The sequence below is a fragment of the Lepus europaeus genome, chromosome 23 (assembly GCF_033115175.1).
Source record: "Lepus europaeus isolate LE1 chromosome 23, mLepTim1.pri, whole genome shotgun sequence".
Taxonomy (NCBI): Eukaryota; Metazoa; Chordata; class Mammalia; order Lagomorpha; family Leporidae; genus Lepus; species Lepus europaeus.
In genome coordinates this window covers 16,317,346-16,336,982 of record NC_084849.1, presented here as the reverse complement: position 1 = coordinate 16,336,982, position 19,637 = coordinate 16,317,346, and the positions used below count along the sequence as shown (strand labels likewise).

The window sequence follows — 19,637 nt, the reverse complement described above, 5'->3', positions numbered from 1 at the left end:
GTCGGCGAGAGCGGTAGTGAAATCTGCGAGCAGGGCAAAGCCGAGGACGGAGCCTCGCACGGAGGTCTGAGAGGTCTTGTCGAAGCGGTCCTCGGTCCTTCCCTTGTGGGAAGACCCCTCTATCCGAAGATCCCATGGCGTCCCGGGCAGAGCTCGCGGGCACCTGCCCGGCCCCCCGCTCCCGCCCCCACCCCCACCCCGGCAGCGTCCCCGCACCCCAGGTGCATCTGAGCCAGCACTGACCCACATGCCAAAAATCCTGTTCCTCCAAAAATCTGCTTCACTTCGGAGAGAAAGTCAAAAGATGCTTTCATTTTTTACATTGTTTTTTAAATTGATTTTTTAAAGATTTATTTTATTTGAAAGTCAGAGTAACACAGAGACAGAAGGAGAGAGAGAGGTCTTCCATCTGCTGGTTCACTCCTCAACTGGTCGCAATGGCTGGAGCTGGGCCAATCCGAAGCCAGGAGCCAGGAGCTTCCTCCAGGTCTCCCACACCGGCGCAGGGGCCCAAGCACTTGGACCAACTTCTACTGCTTTCCCAGGCCACAGCAGAGAGCTGGATCAGAAGTGGAGCAGCCGAGACTTGAACCAGCGCCCATATGGAATGCCGGCACTGCAGACCGCAGCTTTACCAGCTATGCCACAGCACCGGCCCCATTAAAATTGATTTTTTTTTTTTTTTAATTTTTTAAGAGTCACAGAGAGAGAGAAAAAGACAGAGGTCTTCCATCCACCCACTGATTCACTCCCCAAATGACCGCAATGACTGGCGCTGGGCCATACTGAAGCCAGGAACTCCATCCTGGTCTCTCACGTGGATGGCAGGGGTCCTACCACTTGGGCCATCTTCTGCTGTCTTCCCAGACACACGAGCAAGGAGCTGCATGCGAAGAGGGACGGCCGGGACTTGACCTGGCTTTCGGATATGGAATGCTGGCACTGCAAGTGGCAGCCTAACCAGCTGTGTCACAATGCTGGCACCACAGCTTTCATTTAACAACCACAAAAAAAGGGCACTTAAAGTACATGCGCAGTACTGTGACTGTGAAGTCAAGAACGGCCGCCAGCGAAGGCTCTGGGGTGGTCCTCACCTTTCAGTCAGCCCAGCTGGGCACCACCGGCAGGTGGGGATGAAGGGCACAGAGCACATCAAGCAGGCTCTTGTTAGGACTGCATTGTTTGGGATGGTGAATATGGCTGTTACTTTTTTTTTTTTGACAGGCAGAGTTAGACAGTGAGAGAGACAGAGAGAAAGGTCTTCCTTCCATTGGTTCACCCCCCAAATGGCTGCTATGGCCGGTGCGCTGCGCTGACCCGAAGCCAGGAGGCAGGTGCTTCTCCTGGTCTCCCATGTGGGTGCAGGGCCCAAGCACTTGGGCCATCCTCCACTGCCTTCCCGGGCCACAGCAGAGAGCTGGACTGGAAGAGGGGCAACCGGGACAGAATCTGGCACCCCAACCAGGACTAGAACTCGGAGTACTGGCGCCGCAGGCGGAGGATTAGCCTAGTGGGCTACATGCCAGCCATGAGTTACCTATTAACAGCGTGCAAGTTTCCCAGTGGAAACAGACCTAGAGTGGGAACAGAGGGAAGGAACTGGCTGCACATAGGAACTCAAGAGAACTTTTTCAATGGGTGTTGAACTTTCAAAAGTCCATGGGGCTGGTGGTGTGGCCCAGTGGCTTAAGCTACCTGTGATGTCGGCATTCCATACAGGAGAGCCAGTTCCAGTCCCAGCTCCCTGCTGATGCTATCCGGGAAAGCAGCAGAAGATGGCTTGAGTGGTTGGGCCCCTGCCACCCACATGGAAACCTGGAAGAAGCTCCTGACTCCTGGCTTTGGCCTGGCTTAGCCCTGGCTGTTAAGGCCATTTGAGGAGTAAACCAGTGGATGGAAGATGGGTCTCTCGCCCGCTTTTTTTTTTTTTTAAGATTTATTTGAAAGACAGAGTCACAGAAAGGCAGAGGCAGAGAGAGTCTTCCATCCGCTGGTTCACTCCCTGGATGGCCACCACTGGCCAGAGCTGTGCTGATTCAAAGCCAGGAGGCTCCGGGTCTCCCATGCAGGTGCAGAGGGCCAAGGACTTGGTCCATCCTCCACTGCCTTCCCAGGCCAAGCAGAGAACTGGATTGGAAGTGGCACAGCCAGGACTTGAACTGTTGCCCACATGGGATGCCAGCACTGCAGGCAGCAGCTTTACCCACTACAACACAGTGCCGGCCCCTCCAGCTTAAAGTGAATGTACACCCTGGGAGACAGTAGCGATGACTCAAGCAGTTGAATTCCTACCACCCACATAGGAAATCTGGATTGAATTCCCAGCTCCTGGTTCCCACCTTGCCCAGTGCTCCTGGGGGTGAAGCAGCAGATGGGACATCTCTCTCTGCCCTGTCCTGCCCTGCCTTCCAAATAAATAAAAATGAATTTAAAAAAAAAAGTTCAGCCGGTGCCGCGGCTCACTAGGCCAATCCTCCGCCTTGCGGCGCCGGCACACTGGGTTCTAGTCCCGGTAGGGAGCTGGATTCTGTCCTGGTTGCCCCTCTTCCAGGAGGGGAGACCAAGATAGCACCTGGCTCCTGCCATCGGATCAGCGCAGTGTGCCGGCCGCAGCGCGCCAGCCGTGGCAGCCATTGGAGGGTGAACCAATGGCAAAGGAAGGCCTTTCTCTCTCTCACTGTCCACTCTGCCTGTCAAAAAAAAAAAAAAAAAATGTTCATTCTGGTGCAAAAAAATTGAAATCCATGCATACAAGGGGCCATCAAAGGTTCATAAAAATGCTTAAGAAGAAACTATGCATAATTTCAGAAATTTTTTGCACCAAAATAAACCTACCTTTTCATTCCATTTTTCACTGACTTTTTGAAGTACTTTGTATCATGGTTGTGATGAGGGTAAGAAGTCTATATATTTGTCAAAGTGTATCAAACTGTACTCTCAAATGACATGAATTTTGGGGCCAGGGTCATGGCGCAGCAGGTTAAGCCCCCACCTGCAATGCCAGCATCCCACATGGGCACTGGTTTGTGTCCCAGCTACTCCCCACTCTGATCCAGCTCCCCGCTAATGTGCCTGGAAAAGCAGCAGAAGCTCCTGGCTTTGGCCTGGCCCCACCCTGGCCATTGCAGCCATTTGGGGAGTGAACCAGCAGATGGAAGATCTGTCACTCCCTCTCTCTGTGTAACTCTGCCTTTCAAATAAATAAACCCTAAAAAAATGAATTTTACTAGTGTAACATATACCTTAATAAGCCCATTTTTAAAAATATGTATGTAAACTTTCAATTCTCAAAGCCTCCTGGCAAAATATAAACAGAAATGATAAAAACGTTCAACTGCGAGCACAATGTTATTAGGCTAGCCACCCTAGAAGCCAGAAATCCTAGAAACATGAGATTGCTCACAGAAAGGCCGTGTGAGCAGACAAGACAACCTTGGGGACGCCCCTCCCTGCTCCTCCTGCAACACCAGGGCCCAGTCTGGAGACGAGACAGGTTGACACAGACTGAGAAAAACTTTCTTTTATTAGTGTCTCTTGTGGCAAAATAACATTTCATACAAATAAGTCAGCAGCCAACGGTCGACACAGACAACACAGACCGGAAGGAGGACCTTGGGGGCAGTGGGCCAGAGGAGGACAGATCAGGTCATTGAGGCGTCTTCTATTCTGTGAAAAAAAGACTCGCAGGGAAAAATAGAGATTCGCACAACTTCAATGACTCTACATGATCTTTTGTAAAACAAGGGAGCAGCCCCCCCCCCCCCAGATCCTCCTGTGGCTGAGATGTTGGGTGACGTGGAATGTGAGTGACACGAGGTTCAGCGACTGGGCTCCCACAGCAGGCACAGCGGCACGCTCCGTGACAGGGCTCCCCAGGCACTGCCGGGGATTTATAGGAGCAGACCTCCCTCACTGATGTGTGCTGACGCTGGCCACCAGGAGGAGGTGACTTTACAGAGCAGAAGGGACACCGGGAGCCTCCCAGGCGTGGCAGGACACGCTAAGGCAAGGCTCACCTGATTTGGCATCAGACACAGCCTACTAATTCCACTCCAGAAACGAGTCCCACTTCAACTGAAGAGCAAGTTGGCGATCGCCCAGTCACTGCCATTGCACCACTGCCGGTCAGGGGTTAGCCTCAAACATCCCCAGGCCCTGTCCCTGTGCACTGACGTCAGATGGCCCCGACTGGGGCGTCTGCAGGAAGAACGGCCCCTGAAAATGCTTTCTCCGCCAGGAGGCAGTGTGGAGCCACCACCATGGAAATGACCAGCCACAGCCTCCTCACTTCAGCTGTCATTCCCTACACCTGCACGACAGAACATGGAACGAAACGAGCCAGGGTTGTCTTTGGAGAAGCTAGAAGGGCTCCTTAGCCCAAGGCTGTTCAGGAAAAGAGAGGTCCTCTCGGAGGTCCCGAGGCAGAGGGGCTGGCACAAGGCCGGAGAGGAGGGGCTGCAGGCAGCGGGCCCTGTGCTGGGATGCGGTCCTCTAGGAGCTGCCCCTGCGACACCAGCTCTAACAGAGGATGTGGTCTCCCCAGGCAGCTAGCCTTTGCTTCTTCCCTCCTCTGCACCACCCACAAGAAACTTACTGTCAACGGCCAGATTCCTTAACAACCTGGCCTCCCGAAGGAACTTGTGACTGGTTCCCTTACTGTCAGAGAGGGTCTGACTGCCAGCTGTCACCTCAAGCTTGCATTGCAACTCATTCCAGTGAACAGTCCCCAGTGGTGACGCTGCTCCAGATTTCCTGCGCAGCCAGACCCAGGAACACACAGCCCCACAGGCACAACAGGAGCGGACTGGCAAATCCCTGGCCTGCCTGGCACGGGTTGAGCGCTGGGCCTCAAAATGGTCCCCAGGGAGCCTCAGGCAAGCTACCAGTAAAGGAGACCCAGCACTACCCAGGCCACAGGGCCCCTCCTCCCTCCTCGGGGTGCTCACCCTAGCACAAGCTGCCACTGCGGACATGGGCAGCCCACCAGGGCACAAGATGCAGCCTGCTCTGGCCATTTCCAGACACGCTCAATGGAGTCACACTCTAGGAGTTCCAGAAACCACGCTTAATTAAATGTCAGAGCAGAAACTCCCGACTGGGCCTCTGTCACAGAGAGAAGGGAGCATCCTGCAGCTCGTCCCGTGAGGAACAACGAGCAGCAGAAGGCAGGGGACAGGCCGATGACTGTCCACGGTGAGGAGGGACGGTGGCTGCGCAGCTTGTCCCCACAGCCTGAGGGACAGAGCCACGCTTAAGGCACCTGGATTTGTGGTCGGCTCCAGTTCTGAGTGATGTCTGGCGATGAGGCCCCATTCTGCAGCGGGGCGTCCAGTGCCAGCACACAGCGGTAACCTAGGCTTCCTCGGTGAGAACCCTGCCAGCACATGGCATTGCCAAGACTCTGACCTGGCACAGAGGACTGGGCAAAGGTTCAAGGCCACTTACACTCTGGAATCCAAACAGGGAGCAACAATGGTCAGTGGAGGCCCAGGGGATCCGGGGGCAAAGGCTGGCCCGCCTTCCCTTGGTCCCATCCATACGCGCTTTTTCCCAAGTACCGGGGGACACAGCTCTCCTGTCTCAGGCACTGTGACTTAGCCCACACTTGGGCCCTTGCTACAGACACTTTTCTACCTACACTAAACAGGCCTTGACCACAGGAACACTCTTCTCAGAAGGCCACGGGTCTGGGCTGAGCGCCTGCAGCCACCCACACAGACAAGCTAGGGCACTGAGGTGGCAGCAGCCTGTCCACTGAGGGCCCTGGGATACAGGCACCCACAGGATGTGCATGGAAGTTTTCCTGAGCCTCCATCACCCTTTCCAGACAACCAGAACAGCTCCAATAGCAACAGGAAAGGCAGACAGAAACACTCAAAGAAATCAATCCAGACAGAGTTTCAGAGGCAAAGCCAACCCCTCAGGCCACGCTAGGTGGAGAAATCAAATCCCTGCTGCAACACAGCTCTGCCTCCCCACACGCGCCAGGCCAGCCCCGGGGGCCCGGGCAGGACCGTCAGAAGTTCTAACCACACACCACACATGCCAGGAATACCACTGACATTTCCTCAAGCCTCCCCAAAAGAAGTCTGGAAATAAAAAAGCCAAAGCACAAGGAGGCCCACTCTGGCCTCAAGAGATCGGACACTTTCTGTCTCAGATACTCAGAAGTTAGGAGCCAGGAGCAGCAGAGTGAGCGCGCCTGGTCTCCACACTGAGGCCAGGAAGGCACTGCCAGGCGAAGCTTGGTCTATGCCCAGGATCCTACTGAGGACCCCTGAAGACCCAGAGAAGCCGCCTTCCGCGTGGGCGGCCCCACAGAGCCCCAGGTCCTCCTCCCATCTGCTCTGCGATTCTTCCAGTTGTTTTAGACTAGGCACAGGCTGAGGGCAGCTGTGCAGACGGCCACACTGGCAGTGAGAGGAGGAGTGCCTGGAAGAGGCAGGCCCACCTTTCAGCTTCCCCGGCACCCAGAAACCTCAAGAAGGGCTCCGAGCCTGCAGGCAGGCCGGGCCAGAGTCTTCTCGGCCTGGCAGAGCGATGCCTGGAGAGACCAAGTTGTCAGAACAACCAACAGACAGCTAGAACTACATGAAAATAAACTTTCTTTTTTAATCTGGTTCCAGGCACCTTACCCTAATCTTACTTTACTCTAGTTCCTCTGGGACCTAAGGGGAGGGGCGCTGGGGAGAAAAAGTACTGGGGAAGAAACAGCACTGCTTGGCACCTCCCTTGGAGTACAGGAAACTGCCACCCCAGCTCTGGTTTCCTGGGGCCGGGTTCCAGACGTGTGGTGACAAACAGCAGCATCGAGCCCGTGGGCCAGGACCTCGTGGCCGCAGCTGAGCGCCTCCCTGTCCACTCCTGCCGCGCTTACTGGCCTCCGTTATAGGCATAATCAGCCTTGTTGTGCATTATCAGCTTGTTGTCCACAAAGTAGAAGCTGTCAGAGCGGGTCTCATACGGATTTTCAATCATCAGACGAACTGCAAGTCAGGGCAAGAAAAAAGGCGGAGTGAGTGAGTCTGCCCCGGGACCAGGTGGGAAAGAGGCCCACATCCCCTGCGAGGTCCCTAAGCAGGCGCTTCTGGAACACGTGAGTACTCGCTGCCAGGACAATGAGGCGAGGGCAGAGGGAGCCAGCCCCCAAGAGCTGGAGACCACAGGCAGGGCCCCACCCTGACCGTGACAGCCTCTTCCACACAAGAGGGGAAGCAGCTCACAGCTGCCCCAGTCTGGACTCCTGCGGCCAGGGCCCCAGGGAAGTGTGCTGACCTCTTGCCAACAGGAACCACAGCCACTCACTGACCCAGGCAGGCCCTGGCTGCTGGCCCACTGGCCACTCTATAGACATTCCTGTCCAGACCCGGAAGGCTGCCCGCCCTGTGCCCACTTCCTGTGAATGCCAGGTGGGGATGAGGGCTGGGGAGCAGAGGGCACAGAGCCCTCTCCAGAGATGGTCTGCTCACCTTGGGGTCTAAATGTGATCTCCCAGTGGTTCAGACAATCACCCCGACCTCAACCACACAGAACGGGGACATGACCTCGGCCACGGTCTGAGTCAGTGAAGCCACGCCACTCCGAGCCCTCAGAAGGTCTCGAGGGCTCTCACTCACCACTGTGCTTAAAAGGTACAACTCGTTTTTAAAAATGCTTAAACTGGCCGGCGCCGTGGCTTAACAGGCTAATCCTCCGCCTTGCGGCACTGGCACACCGGGGACTAGAACAGTGGGGGCGCCGGATTCTGTCCCGGTTGCCCCTCTTCCAGGCCAGCTCTCTGCTATGGCCCGGGAAGGCAGTGGAGGATGGCCCAAGTCCTTGGGCCCCGCACCCGCATGGGAGACCAGGAGAAGCACCTGGCTCCTGGCTTCGGATCAGTGAGATGCGCCGGCTGCAGCGGCCATTGGAGGGTGAACCAATGGCAAAAAGGAAGACCTTTCTCTCTGTCTCTCTCTCTCTCACTATCTACTCTGCCTGTCAAAAAAAAAAAAAAGCAAAAAAAAAAAATGCTAAAACTGATCCAGGCCAAAGTTGCCTGGTGTATGTCCAGAACACTGACCTCCAAACTCTTGCTGTTTACTTGGTTTCAGAGGTAAAACTTGGAAAGCTTGTAATCTTTTCATGCAACAGCCACACACTGCAGCCTGGCTGGGGGGAGGTCCAGCCAGAACAGACGCTGTCACTAACACCCTGCCTCACATCTCTGCCCTCCCACTCTGACCTGACAGTACTGCCACACAAGTAGAGAGCGCATGGTCTTCAATAGGACAGCCTTTAAGAGCCTGGGACTCTAAGAAACCAGCCAGTGTGCATGCACCCTCCCCACAAGGCAGCTAAAGCCAGGCACCATGCACAGGAGTCCACTCACATCCCCCAGGTGCCAGCTGAGGGGCCGGGACAGCCAGGGCGAAGCCCCAGCGACAGAAAGGCTGCTCCTCCTCTCCAGCTCAGCCACGCTGCAGCTTCTCTCTCAGGTCCCGCCCCGACTCCACTTCACCTAACTGCAGGCCTAACACCTTTCTGCTTTTTTTTTTTTTAAGTATTTATTTAAAAGTCAGCATTACAGGCCGGCGCCACGGCTCACTAAGCTAATCCTCCGCCTTGCGGCGCCAGCACACCGGGTTCTAGTTCCGGTCGGGGCACCGATCCTGTCCCGGTTGCCCCTCTTCCAGGCCAGCTCTCTGCTGTGGCCAGGGAGTGCAGTGGAGGATGGCCCAAGCTCTTAGGCTCTGCACCCCATAGGAGACCAGGAGAAGCACCTGGCTCCTGCCATCGGATCGGCGCGGTGCGCCGGCCGCAACGCACCTACCGCGGCGGCCATTGGAGGGTGAACCAACGGCAAAAAGGAAGACCTTTCTCTCTGTCTCTCTCTCTACTGTCCACTCTGCCTGTCAAAAAAAAAAAAGTCAGCATTACAGAGACAGGGAGAGACATACAGAGTGAGAGATCTTCCATCTACTGGTTCACTCCCCAGATGGCCCCAATAGCCAGGGCTGGAGCAGGTCAAAGCCAGGAGCTTCTTCCAGGCCTCCCACACAGATGGCAGGGGCCCCAACACTGGGGCCAGCTTCCACTGCTTTCCCAGGTGCATCAACACAGAGCTGGGTCGGAAGTGAAGCCGCCAGGACTTGGACTGGCGCTCCCCTGTTGGCACTCGCTCAGGCACACACTGATGTAGTCATCTAGGGAGTGAACGAGCAGATGGAATCTGTCTGCCTCTCTCCCTTTCAAATCTTTTAAAAAAAATTTTTTTAAGAGTCAAGGGATACATACTGACGTCCTCAGAGAGCTGGGGAAACTCATAGATATGTTCACAAGTGTTCCTGCTGCTGGGAATGCAGAAGCCGAAGTCAAAGTCAAAGTTTTTCAGCAAGCGCTCACGGAAATAGTGCCGTTCGATCATCCGGAAGTTGGACACAGGTTTGTCTCCCACTGTGAACTCCACCCTGCAAAAGAAATCTCTGTGACTCCCACGTGGCCTCCTCCCTCCTCTACGCCAACCCCAAACCCAACCAAGAACTTTCCTCCATGTGAACCGGCAGAACACTCCCCTCGGGAAAGAGTGGTACTCACGTAGCCCCCACTGTCCGGAGGCGGAGAAATGCTGGTGTGAACTGATAACGGACAAAGCGTCCTGCGCTGATGTCCACGTCTCCACCTTCTGCCTCCTCGTCCTCCTCCTGGTCTGAAAACGCACCCAGAATCTTCAGTGCGCCCTTTCCACACCGCCAGCCAAACCCCACGACGACAACCAATTTGCAGTACTACCTCCCACAGGACAGGATGGGCGGCCAGCGTGTGCTGCACACCTGCGAGACACCAGGCCCTGCGCTACATGCTTTGCACAAACCCCTCCACCCTGTGAGGGAGTAGCACCTCCACTGGCCAGAGCAGGAAGCCCAAGTTCAGAGAGGTTGAAGAACATGACCGAAGCCCTTCAAACAGCAGATGAAGGAAACAGGGATTTGAATCCAAGTCTCCCTGACTCAAGCCTGGCTTAAACACTGAGCTTTCTGCTTTTTATATAATTGGGGGGCTTGAGCCTTATCCTAAGAGTGAAGCTGGAAACAGAGCTGCAGTACTAGCCACTGTGCAAAAGAAAGAGGCTACCAGGACCGGCATTGGGTACAGCAGGTTAGCAGTTGCCTGAGATGCCAGCATCCCATATGAGCATATGAGTGCCAGCTCAAGTCCTGGCTGCTCCACTTCTGGTCCAGCTCCCTGCTAATGTGCCTGGGAAGGCAGTGGAAGACAGCCCAAGTGCTTGGGCCCCTACCACCTGCATGGGAGACCCAAATGGAGTTCTGGGCTCCTGGCTTTGGTCAGGCCCAGCCCTGGGCATTGCAACCCTTTGAGAACTGAACTAGGGGATCTCTCCCCTCCCCCCCCTCTGTAACTCCCCTTTTCAAATACATAAGTAAGAAACTAGTAGTGGGTAAAGCCACCACCTACAGTGCCATCATCCCATATGGGTGCCAGTTTGAGTCCTGGCTGCTCTACTTCTGATCCACCTCTCTGCTATGGCCTGGGAAAGCAGAAGATGGCCCAAGTCCTTGGACCCCTGCACTCACATGGGAGACCCAGAAGAAGCTCCTGGATCCTGGCTTCGGATTGGCCCAGTTCTGGCCGTGGTAACTATTTAGGGAGTGAACCAGTGGAAGGAAGACCTGTCTCTTTCTCTACATCTGCCTCTCTGTAACCCTGCCTTTCAAGTAAATAAATTTTTTTTTTAAAAAGGCGGAACTAGTCAAAAAGTTCTTTCTGGAACATAAACATTTCTGTTTGCTTCAGCAAAGATAAATCACGAGAAATAATTTTGTTATTTACATCGAAGCCTTGGGGTACTGTACTTCCTGGGACTGAGGTTAATCAGGCCACTCTAGGCCCAGCCCTCTGAGCACCTGGGCGAGGGTGAGGCATGTGAGCGATGGTCCAACATGTATGGCCTCCACCAGGTGAATGCTGGCCTGCTGTAGAACATTCCCAAACCCAGGTCAGAGTTGTAAAACGGGCTCAAGAACCGTTCTACTGTGACCAGGGCACCAGCACCCTCCGGGTCTATGCTGAATACGGACCTTCCCAGCATCAGCCGTCTCTGCCAGCGACACCTCCAGAGTGGGCAGCCACACCGAGGAGGGGTCCACACCTGCAGATTCTAGAGCCCTGGCTCCAAGACGGGATTCCAAGTGAGACCAAATCTTCTCAGGGGCTTGAACTCATCAGAACAAGGGCAGCAGGAAGGTGGTGGCTACTCCACATGCGTGAAGATCCTCAAACACAGACTGGAGAGGTTGAGAATCCAGACACTTTCTAGCATCTGTGGTGGCCCTCCTGACAGAGGTCAGTTTTGTCTGAAATGACTACTCTGTGCCCAGTCTAATCCAAAGCCACACAGCTGTGGTAGCCCTGGAATCCCTGAGACAGCCAAAGCACCTGGATGAGGGACCTGAGATGAGAACACCACAGACCAGGGAAGCCAGAGGCCTGACCTTAGGTATCTTGGTCAGAACCAGCTTACCACAGCATAAAGAACATCACATGGGAGTGAGGCCAGGGCTCTAAAGTTGGCACGGTAATTAATCTGAGCTGAAACTCTCAAGAAAGTCTTTCCACTTCTCTGAGAGGCTAATGCCTGCCTTGACAAATTTTCTGGCTCTTTCTCAGGAGCAAATCAGGTAAGAAAAGCTTTGCAAAATACAAGCTTTCATCTGAGTTGATACCACATAGGCTCTGTGTGCGGATGTTCTAACAACTAACTCCAGGGGGCGCCAAATCTCCAGTGAGGCATTCCAAAGACTTGTTACAGGGTCTCCTGGCCAAGTATGAATCACCCTGGAAATGCATCAGAGGCACAGGAAGTGCCCAGTCAAGCCTAATTTAAGGAATCCTAAATAGGTAAGCTATAGGTCTCTTCTTCCAGAAAAAGGTAGAGATTAAAACCAAAGCCCTATGTAACGAGGAGCAAGACAAAACTGCCTTTCGGTCTGGACTGGACCCCTCAGTACCAGGACTCGGGGCTCAGGTGAGTCTTCCTCACTGCAGTTTAATTGCAAGGGGCCTTTGCTGGCTGGGGCAATACGATAAGACAGAGGAGGGCTGGGTGTCTGGGCTAGGGTGAGGACACTGATTAGGACCGCTGTCTCCTATCTAGGCAGTGCCTGGACTCAAGGCCCGGCTCCAGCTCCTGATTCCAGCTTCTTGCTAATGCAGAACTGGAAGGCAGAGGTGATGGCTTAAATAACTGAGTCCCTGCCACCCACCTGGGAGACCCAGAATGCGTTCCTGGCTCCTGGCTTCAGTCTAGCCTCGCCCCAGCCATTGTGGACATTTAGAGAGTGAACCAACAGCTGGGAGATCTGAGTGTCTATGTCTCACTCTGTCTCTCAAATACATAAATTTTTAAAAAGATAAAAGAGCACAGGACCTTAACAAGGCACCATTTGGGAATTCTGGGCCTCCGTTCGTTCTCTGTGAGACGGGGGTGACAACTCCTCACAGGGGTGTGAAGACTACACAGGCCGAGGAGCACAGTGAGGAGCAGCGAGCCACTCAGGACAGTTTCCAAGCAGCCCTCCCGGCAGAAGGTGGACACACGGGAGCCAAGAAACAAGCCGCGACAGCACACCGTTCAGGATTCAGACCCCTCGGCCCTGCCCAGCGGGCACCACCTCCTCGAGGCCTACCTGAAACGCAAGGCTTGGCAATCTCAAAAAGCACCGTCCCCGTCTCCAAATCCCGAATCTTGAAGCGGGTGAAGTCAATGCTGTAGATGTTGTCTTCGGGTTTACATAAATAATCTGAAAATGACAAAGAAACCACTGCTGGTGCGGAATCTCCCAAATCCACACTCCAGTTGTGGAGCGAGCGCGGGTACTGTCCCTCTACAATCCACCTGCACAGCCCCTGGGATTTCTCGTGCAGACGCTGTGCATCACGGACGGTCAGCACGTTTTCCGACAGGGACAGGAGAGGGATTTCTCTGGAAACATCTACAACGCTTTCATTACCTATCAACGTGGTGTCACAATAGGACGGAATTCCTTTAAGAAATCCATTTCAAAACATTTATTCTGATGTAACAGACAGCATGATTGTTGTCTTATTTATAAGCCAAGCATGCATATGAGAAAGCAGGGGTCAGTAAACTCTATAACGGCGGCGAGACTGTCTATGATTTAGGCTGCGGTACACATCTGGCCTCGCAGGTAAGACACAGGTTAAGCGAGACACCTGCCCCCCACAGCGGAATGTCTGGGTTTGAGGCTGCGCTCTAGCTCCAGACTCCAGCATCCTGCTAAAGCAGGCTCTCGGAGGCAGCAGTGACGGCTCAAGTATTTGGGTTTCTGCTGCTCATGTAGGAGACCTGGACTGAGTTCCCAGCTCCTGGGTTTGGCCTGGCCCAGACCCAATCACTGTAGTCATTTGGAGAGTGAAACCAGTCAATGAGGGCTCTGTCTGCTGCTCAAATTATTTAATAAATTGGGGCCGACGCTGTGGCAGCAGGATAAGCCACCTTCTATAGTGTCAGCATCCTATGTGGGTGCCCATTCGAGTCCTGGCTGTTCCACTTCCAATCCAACTCCCTGCTAATGCACCAGGGAAAGCAGCGGGGAAGAAGGCCCAAGTGCTTGGGCCCCTGCACCCATGCAGAAGACCCAGATGAAGTTCCTGGCTCCTGGCTTCAGCCTGGCCCAGCCCCGGCCACTGCAGCCATCTGGGGAGTGAACCAGGGGATGGAAGATCTCTCTCAATGTCTCTCCCTCTCTCTAATTCTTCCAAATAAATAAATCTTTATAAAATATTTAATAAATTAAGGCATTGTGGCCACATGGACTTTGTCAGAACCACTCAAATCTGTCTTCATAGCACAAAAGCATCCACAGACAATACACAAATGAACAAGTGTGACCCTAGTCCAATAAAATTATGTTTAGTGATGCTGAAATATGAATTTTATATAATAACCACATGTCACCAGATTTTACTTTTTTTTAAAAGATTTATTTATTTTACTTGAAAGAGTTAGAGAGAAGCAGAAGCAGAGAGAGAGAGAGAGAGGTCTTCCATCCGCTGGTTCACTCCCCAAATGACTGCAATGGCTGGAGCTGCACCAATCCGAAGCCAGGAGCAGAAGCTTCTTCTGGGTCTCCCCCATGGGTGCAGGGGCCCAAGAACTTGGGCCATCTTCTACTGCTTTCCCAGGCCATAGCAGAGAGCTGGATCGGAAGTGGAGCAGCCAGGACTTGAACCAGTGTCCATATGGGATGCTGGTACTGCAGGCAGCAGCTTTACCCACTACACCACAGTGCTGGCCTCCCAGATTTTACTCTTGTTGGCTTTTTCCAACTATTTAAAAAGGCAAGACCATTTTTGGATTTTGATTGTGTGGGTTACACAAAACTATACAGTGGACCACACACACACACAGGCAGCAGGATAAACTTGCCAGTGAGGGCATTAAGTCCACATCAGTAAAACCTAAAACCTACAACCTGAGCATCACAGCAAAATAACACCGACCATAAAAATGTCACTGACTGGGCCCAGAGCTGTGGTGCAGCGGATAAAGCCAACGCCTGTGACACCAGCATCCTACTTGGGAGCCAGTTCAAGTCCTGGATGCGCTGTTTCTGATACAGCTCCTTGCTAATGCGTCTGGAAAAGCAGCAGAGGATGGCCCAAGTCTTTGGGCCACTGCATCCACATGTGAGACCCTAAGGAAGCTCCTGGCTTCAGTCTGGCCCAGTGTTGGCTGTTGCGACCATTTGGGGAATGAAACAGCAGGTGGAAAATCTCTCTGCAACTCTACCATTAAAAAACAAACAAACAAACAAACAACCTGGGGCTGACACTGTGGCATAGCAGGTAAAGCCACTGCCTGCAGTGCTGGTACCCCATATGGGCACCAGTTCAAGTCCCGGCTGCTCCGCTCTGACCTAGCTCCCTACTGATATGCAGCAGAGGATAGACCAAGAGCTTGGGCCCCTGCACCCACATGGGAAACCCAGATGAAGCTCCTGGCTTAGGCCTGGCCCAGCCCTGGCTATTGTGGCCATTTGGGGGAGAGAACCAGCAGATGGAAGTTTCTCTCTATATATCTGCCTTTCAAATAAATAAATCTTTTTTTTTTTTAAAGACTTGTTTATTTATTTTAAAGTCAGAGTTACAGAGAGAGAGAGAGAGAGAGAGAGAGACCTTCCATCCACTGGTTCACTCCCCAAATGGCTGCAACGGCTGGAGCTGTGCTGAGCCAAAGCCAGGAGCCAGGAGCTTCTTCCAGGTCTCCCACATGGGTGCAGGGGCCCAAGGATTTGGGCCATCATCTGCTTTCCCAGGCCATAGCAGAGAGCTGGATAGGAAGTGGAATAGTAGGGTCTCAAACAAGCACCCACATGGGATGCCAGCACTGCAGGCAGCAGCTTAACTGGCTACGCCACAGTGCCGGCCCCCTCAAATAAATAAATCTTTAAAAAGTAAAATCACTGATTTCCTTCCATGACAACTCCTGACAGCATCTTCTCCACAACTCATCCTGACACCTTATATTATGTGTAAGTTGTTTCTTGCTTTACAAGCTGTCTCTTTAGAAAAAAAGGCAAACTGGGAGCGAGTACGTATTTGGTAACTGCAGAGACGGCTGTGCTGCCAAGACTCTAGAAAAGAACCTGCTTAATCAGACAGACAAGATGTGGATGAGACCAAGAGAACCCAGGGGTCACGGAGTTCTATCTGTGGCTTTCTCCAAAAAGCTGCAAAAGCAGGTTTGGCAATGGCACCACTCCCAAGCCCCCAGAGGGCCCTGAGTGTGCCCCAAGAGCGGTGCTCAGGGCCAGGCCCTGGAATGGCCGGGCTCACCCGTATCAGGAGAAAGCACGAGGTCATAGGTCAGGGGCCGAGCATGTCTGTCCTCTCGAGAAGAAGGCTGGGTGAGAACAGAAGCTGAACGGCAGGACTGTGCAGACCCACTCCTGTGCACAAAGGACAGCTCTGCCCCAAACAGTGGTGGACACTGGTGACGTCACAACATTCCCAGTACAACTACTTTAGGAGCCGGGAATTCCCTTTTGCACAGGCTGGACCAAGGCCTACTTCCGTCAAACTCCCAGAACACTGAGCCACACGGGAGCTGACTACTGACACTCTCCAGTGGAGGGCCCCGGGCCAGCTCGACCACTGCAGGGGTGAGCGGTCTGCAGGGGTGGGGGTGGGGCCTCAGCAGGTGACTGCAAACCCCTGGGCTCGGCTGAAGGGAACAAGCTGGGGGGTGAGCACCGGGCTCCCTCCCAGGAGGGCTGCCTTTTCCGCCAGATGTGCATTTTCTGAAGAAACGCCAAGCGCAGGATTCACGTGCTGGAGTTTGTACCTAAACTGCAACTTTATTAACAGCTTCAGTGGATGGGGCGGCACAGATGTAAGTGTGCACGACGACATGCCACGGCCATGCGTTCTGGGTTAGAAAGAGGCCACCAGCACACAAAGGGGCACCGCCGGCGACCCAAAGAGCGGCGGGGGCGGGGGCGGGGCTGTCAGGGGCCGGGGCGGAGGGAAAAGCGGCGAGAAGCAGGTAGGGGCTGCGGCCTGGCAGCGGCTGCGCGAGCCGAGGGAGACGGGCCGGGCGGGAACTCCAGGGACCGCTGGGGCCGGGCCGAGGGGTCGGGTACCGCGGGGCGGGGATGGGCCCGGCCCGAGCGGCGCTCCGGGTCACCCCTTCCCCACCGGGTCCCGGCGAGGGAGCCGAGGGCCGTGGGGGGCCTGGGGGGCCGACGAGGGGCGCGGGGGCCCGGCGCGAGGGGAGGGCGCGGCCCGCCCGGCACTCACTCTCGGTGACCCGGCCGAGGCGCAGGACGTGCTCGGGCCGGATGGTGTCCAGCGCCAGCAGCTCCTGCTCCGTGACCGCTGTCCCGACGCCGTCGTCGGCCGCGTGGTGGGGCGCCTGCCGCCGCGCCTTGAGCCTGTTCAGGACGCCGCCGCCCGCCTTCTTCTTCTCCTCCTTGCCAGCCACCAGCCCCCCGGGCCCCGCCGCCGACCCCGCGGCCGCAGCCTTCGGGTTCGACCCGTTCATCGCTCCGCCGCCAAGATGGCCGCCGCCTCCACAGCGCCGTAACTATGGAGAGCGGGGGCGGGGCCGGCGTCACCTGGGCGGGGCGGGGCCTGGGGCGGGGCGGGGCCTGGGATGGGCGGCCTTCCTGCAGCCGCGGGCCCTGCACGTGGTGCGCCTCGGGGGTCCCACGGGTTTCTGCAGGTGGAGATGTTTATTAGTATCTCCAGGAGAGAAGGTCCATTAGAAACCGCGCTTTGCAATGCAAAGGTCCTTCGAAAGCAAGCTTTCAGATCAGACTCATTTCTGAGGCCTGCCCTGCAGTGCCTTGGGCTGGGCCTTGTGCAATAAGGACGTAGGCATGAGGACGGGGATGAGGCTCCCTCATTCACCACTGTATCCTGGGCAGCTTGGTAGGGGCTCCATAATGTGGGTGAGAGTGAGCTGAGTTAGTGAAAGTCTGAGCGGCGCCCAGCCTGGGAGGGGGGGCTTCATATACTTCTGTGACATACATCAGTCATTATGGGACGCGTCCCCTGGACAAGCCAGGTGGGAACCAACAAGAAAGCAAGACTGCTGACTGCAGCAAAGGTGTCAGGAGAGTGCTCAGGAGTGGCTGGGCCAGGCCCAAGCCGGGAGCATTTCTCACTGTCTTCTCAGGCACATTAGCAGCAGCCAAGACTTGAACCAGCGCTCAAGCATGGGATGCTGGCATCACAGGTGGGCACCCCCCCCCCCCCGCTGCACCACAGTGCCAGCCCCAAGGCCGCCGCCTTAGACCCCAGGTTGTTCCTTCCCCAGGGAATCAGGATCTGTCTACGCTCCTCTCTGTCGGAAGCCTGGACCTGTCTGCTAGGTCTGATGTCACCTCTCAGCCATAACACGGCCAGGGTGAAACTCTACCCCTCCCTCGATGGGCAGGCTCCAGACCTGACTGCTGCCAGGCTTGGTGGGTCCCTCTCGCTGGACATGAGGGGCGAAGGAGGAACCGACTGGCCTCGCCTGGTCCCTAGACAAAGTCTAAACGTGCCCTTGCCCCTGCCGCCCAGCTGGGTGGAACAGTCTGTGGCCCAGTTCCTATCTAAATGCTGTCCTGTATTTAAGAGATTAGCTTCTGGTGGCACTCACCAAACCCACTTGGGGGGATTTTAATAAATGTGTTCAAAGACTTTACAAGCAGCTCTTTTTAAACCACTCAGCACTGAGTGGCTACTGAGGAATTTCCAGAACTTCTAATCTGCTAGTGGATTGTGAACCACCAAGAGGGTGGTCCAGCACGAAGCTGTTTCCCACGGTCTCACTCACTGTCACTCCATCCTTGTTCTCCAAGCACCTGGACCACAGCCACCTGCTCTTTTCTTTCTAGGGAGGATGACAATGTGCTAACTCGTTTACTTACACACTCAGGAATTCAGTCCACACATATGCACAATGATTACTTCAGGGCCATCTGAAACTGACATGTTAAGCCATTGCCTACGACTCCAGCATCCTATACCAGACTGCCAGTTCTAGTCCAGGCTGCCCCGCTTCCCATCCAGCTCCCCGCTAACACACCTGGGAAATCGGCAGAGGATGGTCCAAGTACTTGAGTCCCTGCCACCTACATGGGAGACCCGGATGGAGTTCCTGGCTCTCAGCTTCAGCCTGGACCAGCCCAGGCCTTTGTGGCCATTTGGGAAGTGAACCAGCGGCTGAACAACCTGTCTCCCCCCGACCCCTCTCTCTTAAACAAAAAATATATGGCTTACAGATGTTGTAGCTTAGCTTGTGTAAATACACGCTCTATTTGCATGACGAAATCACCTAGTAACGCAGTGATCAGGATATTCTGCTGTCCTTCAGTGATGCATGGCTATCTCCGAATGTGGGATGTGTTTCTGTAACGTAAAGGAGGCCTGCGTGAACCCTGAAGTGTTAACCGGACTTCATCTCCTCTGGGCGGGAGCATGCTGGGTGGAGCTAGAAGGCATTTGTTCACTGCTGACACCAGAGTTTCTTTCATACTGTTCTATCACAAGCGTATGATCATGGGCTGCTTGTGAACTTTGAGAGAGAAAATACCTCAGGGTTTCTGTCTGGAAGGCAGACACTGCCAAAGTAGCCTTATTTTCAAATTTAAAATCAACCTCAACCTTGATCACCTTTTTCTGCTATTTTGAAAAATTAAATACTGCCATATTGAGAGTGTCAGGGCCTATCTGGTCACTGCCTATGATCTGTGGTGAAAAAGAAATAGAGTGTCCTTAGAATAGAGCGCACGTGCGCACGCACACACACACACACACAATAGAGCACTGGCATTGTGGCACAATGGGTTAAGCCGCTGCCTGCGATGCCGGCATCCCATGAGTGCTGGTTCAGGTCCTGGATGCTCTGCTTCCAACCCAGCTCCTTGCTAATGTGCCTGGGAAAGCAGTGGAAGATGGCCCAAGTGCTTGGGCCCCTGCATCCGTGTTGGAGACCTGGATGGAGTTCCTGGCTCCTGGCTTTGTCCTGGCCCAGCCCTGACTGTCATGGCCATTTGGGGAGTGAAACAGCAGGTGGAAAGATCTCTTTTTCTCTCTCTGTCACTCTGCCTTTCAAATAAAGAAATAAA

The 19,637-nt window shown here is 54.5% G+C and overlaps 1 protein-coding gene across 1 annotated transcript; it reads right to left on the bottom strand.

Annotated features, from left to right (window-relative positions):
- Positions 1-3,506: 3,506 nt before the first annotated feature.
- On the bottom strand, positions 3,507-17,079 carry UNC119B (unc-119 lipid binding chaperone B). The gene is made up of 5 exons (XM_062181949.1): positions 16,819-17,079; positions 12,684-12,797; positions 9,574-9,685; positions 9,274-9,446; positions 3,507-6,986 (listed from the first exon to the last, which is right to left on the bottom strand). The coding sequence occupies exons 1-5, from the start codon at positions 17,060-17,062 to the stop codon at positions 6,874-6,876; spliced, it is 756 nt and encodes a 251-aa protein (XP_062037933.1). The 5' UTR covers positions 17,063-17,079; the 3' UTR covers positions 3,507-6,873.
- Between the last annotated feature and the right edge of the window lie 2,558 nt (positions 17,080-19,637).

What these genes read in the sequence shown, in the direction of transcription:
- UNC119B (XM_062181949.1), bottom strand. Translation starts at nt 17,062, where the DNA reads ATGAACGGGTCGAACCCGAAGGCTGCGGCCGCGGGGTCGGCGGCGGGG. An exon ending in CCTCGGCCGGGTCACCGAGA is followed by an intron (nt 12,798 to 16,818) that starts GTGAGTGCCGGG and finishes TGTCATTTTCAG; the next exon opens with ATTATTTATGTAAACCCGAA. An exon ending in CCAGCTCTCTGAGGACGTCA is followed by an intron (nt 6,987 to 9,273) that starts GTATGTATCCCT and finishes CCTGACTTGCAG; the next exon opens with TTCGTCTGATGATTGAAAAT.